Below are 10,786 nucleotides of genomic sequence, written 5' to 3' on the forward strand. Positions count from 1 at the left end.
AAAAGTAATTAAAGTCTATCTTACCCTAAACTATAGGTCACAGGGTTCAAGTGCATAGTGAAAGTGTCAAATAAAAACTGTCTCATAACTACGCCACTGCCCGGGGTGTCCAATTCTATGGCACACTCATCATCTCAACCTTATATATATATATATATATATATATATATATATATATATAAAATATGAACAAGCCAGAGGTGACATTGGAAAAGAAAATCTCCCAGAGGAAACATTGACAGGAACCAGAGTCAAAAGGGAACTCATCCTCTGCCGCTAACAGCAGATAGTGGGATTATAAATCATTACAGTACACATTAGGTGACTTTGTAGGTGTGCAATTACTGTGTATCAGCTGTCCTCTATCCTGAGAAAGAGACCACTACTGAACAGATGCTGTTTGGGTGGTGGTTTATTTTCAGTACAACACTGACCCTGATGTGGTAGTGTGTATAGCAGTTGTTGCAGTTGCAGTTGTTGAACACCATAAGGTGATCAAAAATCACTAAAATGGATGAAGGCTAGAGAGCTATGAAAATAGATGAGCCACAGCCTGTACCAATACGATTGTAAGGTGACTAAGATGGTAGGAGCATGTAATAAAGTGCAGTAAGGCAGGGTTTAATACAGTGTATGAATCCACTCATAACAGCACCACACACGCTATAATGTCAGTGTTACTGCTGTACTGAGAATAAACCACCACTCAAATATCTGCTCAGCGGTAGTCTCTTTACACTGATAGACTGTAAGGATGTAATGAACATTAATACATTATTTGGAGTAAATAGATAATTCAGTTTTGTTTGTATAGTGCTTTTTGTTCACAGTGGCAAGGAGGAATGAGGAAGAAACTTTGAGAGGAACCAGACTCAAAAGGGAAACCATATTCTTCTGGGTGATACCAGAGAGTGGGATTATAAATCTTTACTTTTCCACAGTTGTATACTATAAAGTCAAATAGTAAAGAGTGTGGGGAAAAAATGAACTGAGCATAAGGATCTTTATGTTTCTAGCAGAAGATTTTAGGTACAAGTCCATAGTATCCAAGTGAAGTTATCCACTGAAAAATGGGTGACGCTTGGACATCACGAGTAACACAGCAATCTTTAGGTTATCCATGTGCAGTCATTCACAGCAGCAGCAAGTGAGTCACAAGTACATGAAGCAACAAGCAGAAGTAGAGCATCAGGATGGTCAGGCAGGTCCAGAGGGCAGAGGTAGTCAGATCTCCGAGAGTGGGAGGTTTGTACTTTAATGCAAATGAACAGTCAGATATGAATTTCGCAGAACATACAAGGACCATGTTCATTAATGTGAATGATGCATTTATGACGTTCATTCATTCCACTTTAGTAACTGCCTGGCCAAGATTGTTATGGTTTAAATTAGGTGACAACTTTGTTTATATTTTGGGAAATTAGTATTAAATTCATTAGAAAATATTACAGGCAGGTACAAACAAAAATAATAACTGTGAGGAGGATTAAAAACTGTCCCATGAACACCTCTATTGAAAAAAAGAAAAAAAAAAACTCTACCAGTTTAGGCCACGCTCACGTTTGGTTTAAAAACAACGTGAAATACAAATACAGGTACAGATATGAACATTTGGAGTGTTAAACAGATACAGGTAGTCTTTGCGCTAACATCGCAAATAGACTGAGTAGAGTGGGCTAATACTTTTGTGCAGAGCAACTAGTGGGCTACAGTGAGTGATTGTACAAAAGTGCATCTACAGTATGTGGGAGGTGGGCATTATAAACTGTCAGTTATCTTTTTTTTTTACTTCTGTCCTAAGTGTTTTTCTCTTTTTCTCTTTCTGTGTAATGCTGCAATGATACAAACCCCTACAGCATTCATGAAAGTTACATAAATAATGTATATTAGTTACATTATAAATAGAGTATCACATAGCACAGTGTGGTCCAGTTCACACAACTCTACTATTGACACTGAAGAGGCAAACAGAAATAAACAATCCCATCCTCTGTTTCAGTGGCAGTCGGTACAAATCCCACACAGCTCTTCCTCTTGTGTATCTTGTATGCGTGGTTGTGTTGAATCGGAGCACTTGGTGCCATCACTTCACTCCTGAATGTTTCCTAAAGAAGCTCCAGAGCTCTGGGATGTAGCATTAGTGTGGAGGTAAACCACAGAGAAGAAACCACATGTAAGTAAGTTTGGTTCTTGAAATCCTTTCGTGCTTCTCTTTGCATTATTTACGTTTTTATGTTCAAAACAGGAATGTGTATGTAGATGACACGGTTATTAAGATTATAGTAAGACTCTAAGACGAATCTGATAATCCATTAAAATGTATGTTAAAGCTATAAAGTTGCAGTGTTCATCTCACTTCACAGTTCCTCTTGTTCAGTTATGTGTTGTGGTTTAATTGTTAAAAAAAAGCGATAATGTGGGTACAACTGATGGCTTACACTGGTGGAGAGAAGAATTGAAGAAAAGCCATTGAAGAATAAACCTTTATCTTTATAATTAAAATTCAATTGTTAATGGCACCCAGTGGGATTTAGCCCTTGCTTCATTTCTGCATAAAGAGAGCGATGCAGCAGCGCTTTAGTCCTTTATTCTGTGCAGCTCTCTCACGTTCTCATCTGTACAATCTGCTCAAACAGATCAGCTTCCAAAGCTTCAACTTTCATGCTAATATCACCGTCAAATACATCGCACTCAACAGCTTGTGGATCTAGCCAACTAGCTAACTAGCCAAGCCTAACTATCCAAGCCGAGTCTCTGACGCGTTGCTTCTATGGAAGATAAATAACTTTGGGATAATAACAGTAATTCCTCTTTCTTTCTCAGGCTTCATTGCATCACCATGTTGTTGATCATGTTCCTATAACAGCACCCGCCACCCCCTAAGTGTTTTATTCAAAGAAATTCTAGAAAGTTTTTAAATAAATCTGGAAAAAAGTGTTGAGGAATAGCTCTGGATTTTTTTTTTTAAGTGAATCAATAGAATGTCTGGTGATTGATTTTTGTAAATTCTTTTAACTAGAGAGATGACATCAACTTTCATCTCTTCTCAGATCAATCCCTGGTCTTAATCTTCCTTTGATTTTGTCTTCTCTTGTCTATATAGTCAATAACAGCATCTCCTTTTAGCGTGCGATGTACACGCATGCTTAAATGGAGCTTGAATAGGAAGATGGAGTTTACAAGGCTGAACACATCGACTAAAAGTGACAATGCAGGTATACTACATAGTTCAGAAAAAACTACAAGTTCTTTCTTTTATAGTAAATTTTTAGAGAGCTGTGTCCCACAGCAGCAATTCTGATGAGTTTATTTTCAGATGGAGGATGGCACATGGTGATTGCCCCTCGTTCAGCTGAGAAAAGCTCAGATCAGCAGGACCAGCTGGACGGGGAGTTCTGCAGAAGCCTTCCAAGGGTGACTTTGCATTTTCAGTCTTACTGCATCACCCCTGACAGTGAGGGCTTTGCCTGTGAGTAATCAGAGTCGCCCCGCCTATTTGTCTTCCAGGCACATTTTCTGCGTCCTGGCTGTTTTCGTGCTGCAGCAGAGCGAGGTGCATTCTCCCCTGATAGCCATGACCTCTGCTTCAAGGGTGAATGGCTGCAGGATCAGTGCTCCTGGGACAGTAAGAGTTCTACAAGTGTGGCTTGCTCATGTAGTCCACACCCACTGGCACAGCCAGGCTTCTACAGTCCCAAAATTCCTCGATCCAAACATTGTGGGCCTTCAACAGAGTTGAAGAACAAAAACACAAAGGAGTACTATTCTCATACTCTGCCTTTACCTCGCACCAAATTAGCTGTTTTCAAGCAAAGGTGAGGCATGAAGACATTCTTCAGAATGTGTACAGCTATATTAATGTATTGCTCAAAAGGTGCAAGTGTTTTAGCTATGTTTACAATAAATTTTCTGTTTTGCTTTAATGAGTATGTGCAAGAACCTCATGTTCACCACATTAACCTACTGGATCTCATCCAAACTGGTCCTACTTCAAGGGTTGAGAACTTTTTTACTTTTACTTTTTTACTATTATTATTACTATTACTAGAGTTTTATATATATATATATATATATACATATGTATATATATATATATATATATATATATATATATATATATATATATATATATGTATATATATATATATATATATATCTTTAGTCCCCTCCAAAAGTACTAGAATGGCAAAGCCAATTCTGAAGACATTTGGGTTTTGAGATCAAAAGATGAACATGAGACAATAGATCAAAAATCTAATTTTAAGCTTTCATTTTTGCTGATATTTACATCTAGATGTGTTAAACAACAGAACATGGCACCTTTTGTTTGAACCCACCCATTTTTCAAGTGATCAAAAATATTGGAACATGTGAATGACAGTTGTTTCTTGTTGCCTGTTGTGTGTTCTGTTAGATTGATTGTTTAAACAATTAATAGCTCTGAAAATCTATTCTTGGTGTGAGCCCTGAGTTTTGAAAACGAAGACTGCATTTTTTGTTAAAAAGGATAAACCAACGTGAAGACCAGAGAACTGTCTATGGGAGAAAAGCAAGCCATTTTGAAACTGAGAAAAGAGAGAAAATTGATCAGGGTCATTGCACATTTTGGAATGTCCTGAAAAAGTAAAAAAACACTTGTAGGAATCAGCAGTAAGAATCAGAAGGCCAGATTGGAATTCGCAAATAAATACAGAGATGAGCCAGAGAAGTTGGAACCAAGATTAACCTCTACCAAATTGATGGAATGGCTAAGTGTGGAGAAAGAAAGGATCTGCTCATGATCCAAAACATACAAGCTCCTCGGACAAGCACGGTTTGCTGTTGACACGAGGCAGGTTGGGTCCATGGATTCTTGTTGTTGGCACCAAATTCTGACTCTACCATCAGTGTGCCTGAGCAGAAATTGAGATTCATCAGATCAGGCTACGTTTCTCCAGTCTTCAACTGTCCAGTTTTGGTGAGCCTGTGCCCACTGCAGCCTCAGCTTTCTGTTCTTGGCTGACAGAAGTGGAACCTGATGTGAGTCCATCTGCCTCAAGATTCGACAAGTTGTGCATTCTGAAATGCTTTTCTGCTCACCAAAATTGTACAGGTTATCTGAGTTACTGTAGTCTTTCTGTCAGCTCAAGCCAGTCCGGCCATTCTGTACTGTAGTCTTTCTATCAGCTCAAGCCAGTATGGCCATTCTCTCTCATCAACAAGTCCACAGAACAGTTCTTTTTATTGCACCATTCTGAGTAAACTGTTGCGACTGTTGTGCATGAAAATATTTTTGTACTTTTGTACAAATGACCCATTCCAACACTTTGTGTACGTCACTTCTAGTGTACTGTCCTGCAGGCCACAAGGAATCAAGACCTCGGTGGTGGTTAAGCCTCGACTGATGAGAGCTGCAATTTCTCCAACGTTGCCAGATTCAACCCCAATAAATCCAATCCAGCAACAGACATACGACCAAGAATTTCAGCATTTTAATGACCAGGAGATCCAGTCTCAATGTTTCTCCAGCCTGCAGCAGTACTTAACCAGCACAGAGATCTCCAAGAATCAGGAGCGTCTCTGGAATCATTGTGACCAAGCGCAGTCCACAAAGAAACAGAGTTTCTTCAGTGTAAAGAAATGGGCTCAAGATCCACATGTATTCAACAACAGCTTTACGCTTCCACAAAGTCCATCTTCACCGGACCATCTGAATTTACAAAGAGATAGTAAGCTTACTGGTTACTGTAAGCTCAGTGTGTACAATGGCGCCTGTTATAGTTCTCATACTCCAACAGATGGTTCTAACTCTGCCTCAACCAGCCAATCATATGGCAGAGGCACTCAAAACAACAGCAAACAGAAGAACAGCCAAGAGTCCAGTGAAGTTGGAAATTATTCTATCAGCAACAATAATAAAAGGTGTGTATTAAAATTAGGGCAATATTAACTTACATGTGTTATAGCTCTTTTTTCTTGGCCATACCCGCTTTTTATGAATAATCTATCATCACAAAATATATTGAGGGATTTAAAAAAATCCTTAAATAGTACAAGATGAGATTATTCTTGGAATTATAACTACATATAAATATAAATATGTATCAATATTGGTTAAATAATTTTATAATTTTTTTTTAATTTATTTGCTAAGATATTATTGCTAATTATGAAGCTGAGTCTGGGGTGTTAAGAGTACAAAAAAGCAAAACCCGTATTTAGTAAGAAATAGAGCATATATGAGTTTTTTTAGTATTCACTATTTGACTTGATGTTTAAATCTGAGCAGGCAGGTGGACACGAAGTCAAAGAATGTGTTTGGTCAGCCTCGTGTGATCGCTACACTCCGGTCAGGCTTCACCCCACAACCTGTTCACAAGACCACTGTAGTGGAGGACCTGAAAAAGCTCATTCTGATGGATGAAGTAGCCGACTCGGTTAGTGCTATTTCACAAACAATAACAAGGACCCATAGCATTGCTTCTATGGCAACTACAAATAATGATGCCCCAGACAGCAATTCACCAAGACTGCCATGTTTATTTTTTCAGCCAACCCAAACAAGCAGAAGTGCTACTGAGTGTCTTCAAGGCTCATCTTCACCAAAGCCCTTAATGTTCTCCAGCCCTGTCCTCACCAGGCGTCCTGTCCCCAGACCCACCCACCTCTCTCTGCAGTCTGACCCCACAGGTAAGAGCTACTGCCAGGAATCAGGTACACTCAATGATCATTTTTGTACTGCACATCCAAAAGCAAGAACCAGCCCAGACAGGACCCAATCATCTCATTTTCTACCAACAGCTGGGACCGTGACAGTGATGACAGTAAAAGTGATTACCTCATTATTATGCTACACACTGACACTTAACATTTGGCATAACATTGTTCCAACAAAATTTGTGACTAAAAGGCTTGTTAATGATGGGTTTTTAGATTTAAAAAATCCACAACACAACAAAATTAAAGGCATTTCTGTTTGTTTATTTGTGTGGCATCAATAAGGAAAACTGATCAGAATTCTGGTCCAACCAGTTCCTCTATCAAAAGTCACCTTGAATAACACACTGAAATCAGTGAAAGTGGAATCAGAAATTATGCAGCTGTATGAAAAAAAAATTTTTTTCATGAAACATTTTTCCATAGTGTCCCAGGCACAATGTGGCCTCTCTGACACACTGGTCTGGGACCAGGACGTTCGGCTTGATCAGGAACCCCTGAATCTGACCAATACACCCAGCAAGCTTGACTGGAACAGCTTGGTGAATGCAGCCGAGGCTTATGAAGGTAAATAAAGAATCAGAAATGCTGTATATATAATTGTCATAATGATTTTACACATTTAAAGAGTTCTGCATGTTTTATTTACAATGTTTATAGAGCAGGAGATGGCTAACCTCCTGTCTGGTGAGTCCCGTGACCTGCAGTCAGGTACGAGTCCTGAACCACACAGTCCACACCTTCCTCATGCTCTCACTGAAGCTCCAGAGTGAGTCAACTATTCTTTTATAGTTTTGCTCATTCAAACTAGCTTTTTTTATACAATATTTTCAGTTTTCAGATTTTCACAGCACAGTGAAATTCTTTTCTTCGCATATCCCAGCTTGTCAGGAAGCTGGGGTCAGAGCGCAGGGTCAGCCATGGTACAGCAGCCCCAGAGCAGAGAGGGTTAAGGGCCTTGCTCAAGGGCCCAACAGTGGCAGCTTGGCAGTTTTAGAGTTCCATTTTAGAGATGCTTTTGGCTTTTATGTATTTTAAGTTACATTTTCACTTTAGTCATTTTAGTCACATTTTATAATATCCATGGCATGCTGTTATAGGAAAATAATCAAAGGCAGGATGGTGTGATGTGGCCCGATGTGAAGCAGTGTTACTATTACCACTTCAGGGTTGATTATTATCTAGAGCTGAAACAACACACAAAATTCAATTTTGATTCGATACAATACAGTGATGTCTCAATACAATACATTTTTGAAACAGCAAAGATGAGCATTACCTGAACATGTGTTTTTAGTTTCCATTTTGAATTTATTAAAACATTGTTGTATTGTATATCTCATATGCACGCTCCCGGCATGAAGAACGACCAATATGGGCGGGTGAGAGGTGGGCCTGCTGTCAATCAGCAGTGTCTTCTGCGCATGCTCTGGCTCCAATTTAGAGCCGCTGTGTAAATACAGTCAAGATGGCAACTTTCAGTTGGACCAATTTTAGGTTTTAAAACCATACAATGGAAACCATACAATGGAATTTAAAACCATACATAAAATTTAAAACCATGCAATGGAATTTAAAACCATACATAAAATTTAAAACCATACAATGGAAGTCAACGGGGCTATGCTGTCCACTCATAAATACAGTCATTGTTCTAGCCTCATGAACGTGCACACACTTCCAACACTTACCTGAAGCTCTTACTGAGATATAGCCCAGTGAACTTCATTTGACAACTTTCAAACTCTACACCCAATATTTACAGTGTTGACATCTTTGATAGTTCAAAGCCATTTTGCTTATTCTGCTCTAAACTATTCAAACTATAGGCTGTAAACAGACCCTGTGGCTCATTTTGATGCTCATTTTGATAGCTCGTTAACTAGCTAGCTAGCTGCTAGATTACATTAGCAGAATGAAACACCATGAAGGGAGGATGAAAAATTACCTCGCTAGCTAGATCTCATAATTTTAATTCTGTTTGGATATTAAATTAATGTAATAAATTAAATTAATTTAATAAATTATGTGAACATCCTGTTCATTTAGGTAGCTACATTAGCCAGTCACTCCTTTTTAAACATACTTCACCAACAGAACAAGTGGACATAAATCATTGTATACAACAGTTAGCACTGGTCCAGTAATTTGATTGGACAAGCAGCATTCCAAGAGTGCTGATATTTAGTATAGCCGCACCAGTACATGTCACTGGTTGTATCAGTCCACTTGTCTTAAAATTCCTATTCTAGCAATAGTTAGTTAGACCATTACTACACTTACTATGGACTGTGCTTTGCATGGCAACACGCACCGCTCTATCCATCCATGGCGTCTTTGGGAACTATTTTTGTTGACAGAGCAAAAATAAAAAAAAAAATTCACCATATTGTGTCTGAAATGTCAGTTACTTGATAATAATTTCTTGTTTATAGAACTGTTGTATAAAAGCAATATCACACTCACAATCATGCTGTTGTACTGAATATCAGCATTGCTGTGATTCAGCCATAGGCACAAAGCCGAGGTGATATTCAGTACAACAGCACTCTTGCTTGTGTGATATTGCTTAAGTAATCAACACACATTCTCTGTTAAAAGAAAAAAAGCTTAAACTACTCTGTCCTGAAGGAAACAGCTTTCAGCTTTACCTCTGACTGATAAAAAAAACACTCCTTCAATAAATGTTATATAAATGTCTCCTTACCGAAAACTTCACCATGTCAACAATCATGTTTTTCTTTGTTAAAAAACAGCATACTTTTTAATCTGCTTATTATTAGTCTTAGATTACATGGAGCACCCACTACACAAGTCCCTTGAATGAGTTGTTACTCTAGAAATGATAAAGCATTAGAAAAAGTGCTTTAATATAAACTTGTGATTTGCAGCTGGTGTTAGAGAAAATTAATCAACACCTTCTGACCAATCAGAATCCAGAATTCAGCAGCGCTGTGGTGTAACAAAAAAAACACATTAAATGTATTAATAATGATCTGGAAGTGAAAGTCTGGTATTTTAGTACTTCTGAATCCCTCTGAATATGAGTGGATGCATTTAACTACAATGAATAATAATGACATCAGGAAATATGAGAATGCAAAACAAACAATTTTTTTAACTCAAATAATTCTCCATGTGACTTTTAAGAGTCCATAGAATAACTGAATATTTTAAACATTAACCAAATCATCTTAAGGACAAAATAAACAAAATGTGATGCAGGGGCAATGTACAATGTGTTCTGATTAGAAACCAAGCATTACTTTTAAATATTATTTATATATTACAAATGAGTTATATTTAAAATACTCCTTTTCCTTGCGAGCTGCATGTAAAAAATGAAATGTTTGATTTCTAGTTTTTGTTAGTTTTATGAGTAGTTTTATTTAAGGGTATATTATTTTGATTTGTGTAGAACTTCTTTGTGATAATTAAAAACATTTAGCAACTACGGTAACTCTTTTTTCATTATTTAATAAACTATAATGACTCAAACTTTATTATATGCATTTTGTTTCAGTGACAATGTTTTCACTGACTTTCCTGACCAACTCTCTCACCTGGAGGCCGTGCTGATGAGGCTCAGCACTGATCTCCTGAAGGTCAGCTTCTAATTAATGCCACAGATAATGTCAGAGCACAGCTGTGCTGGGAATCCACTGACCTGCTCATTAATCCCACGTCTTCCTCTCTCCTATTCTCTCGCTCAGGAGAAGAAGGACAAGGTAGCTTTGCTGGCTGAGGTGTTGAAACTTCGCATGAGCAACGAGCAACTGAAAGAGGAATCACTGTCGGCTAATGCACAGCTGCACAAAATCTGCCAGATGTTCAGCATAAACCCTGAATCCGTGGAGTAGAAGATGAGAGGAAACAAGGCCATGAGGCATCTTTGTGATAAAAATCCAAATGGTTTAAACTTTAATTGACAGTAAATAAAATATCACGACAATGTACGAGTTCTTTTTAGATTCCACAAAAACAAATATTTTAACTCTATGAGTCATATTAAAACTCTGATAAAGCTTCCAAACACAATCATTTTGTAACATAACTAAAATAATATTAATACATAACATATAGTATTAAT

General features: G+C 37.9%; 1 protein-coding gene across 5 annotated transcripts; it reads left to right on the forward strand.

Annotated features, from left to right (window-relative positions):
• The first annotated feature begins 542 nt into the window (after window positions 1–542).
• LOC113543048 (signal-induced proliferation-associated 1-like protein 3) lies at window positions 543–10,733 on the forward strand. Of its 5 annotated transcripts, none has more exons than XM_026941001.3 (11): window positions 543–2,177; window positions 3,104–3,215; window positions 3,317–3,414; window positions 3,508–3,815; window positions 5,326–5,901; window positions 6,269–6,416; window positions 6,531–6,669; window positions 7,123–7,263; window positions 7,357–7,465; window positions 10,220–10,301; window positions 10,410–10,733. In XM_026941001.3, the coding sequence occupies exons 2-11, from the start codon at window positions 3,143–3,145 to the stop codon at window positions 10,554–10,556; spliced, it is 1,821 nt and encodes a 606-aa protein (XP_026796802.3). In that variant the 5' UTR covers window positions 543–2,177; window positions 3,104–3,142; the 3' UTR covers window positions 10,557–10,733. The 5 variants fall into 5 exon arrangements, with proteins under 5 accessions (XP_026796802.3, XP_026796801.3, XP_026796804.3 ...); XM_026941000.3 differs by having other exon boundaries at window positions 543–2,173; XM_026941003.3 differs by having other exon boundaries at window positions 543–2,173; window positions 5,341–5,901.
• Window positions 10,734–10,786: the final 53 nt, after the last annotated feature.

This window comes from Pangasianodon hypophthalmus, chromosome 15 (assembly GCF_027358585.1).
Source record: "Pangasianodon hypophthalmus isolate fPanHyp1 chromosome 15, fPanHyp1.pri, whole genome shotgun sequence".
Lineage (NCBI taxonomy): Eukaryota > Metazoa > Chordata > Actinopteri > Siluriformes > Pangasiidae > Pangasianodon > Pangasianodon hypophthalmus.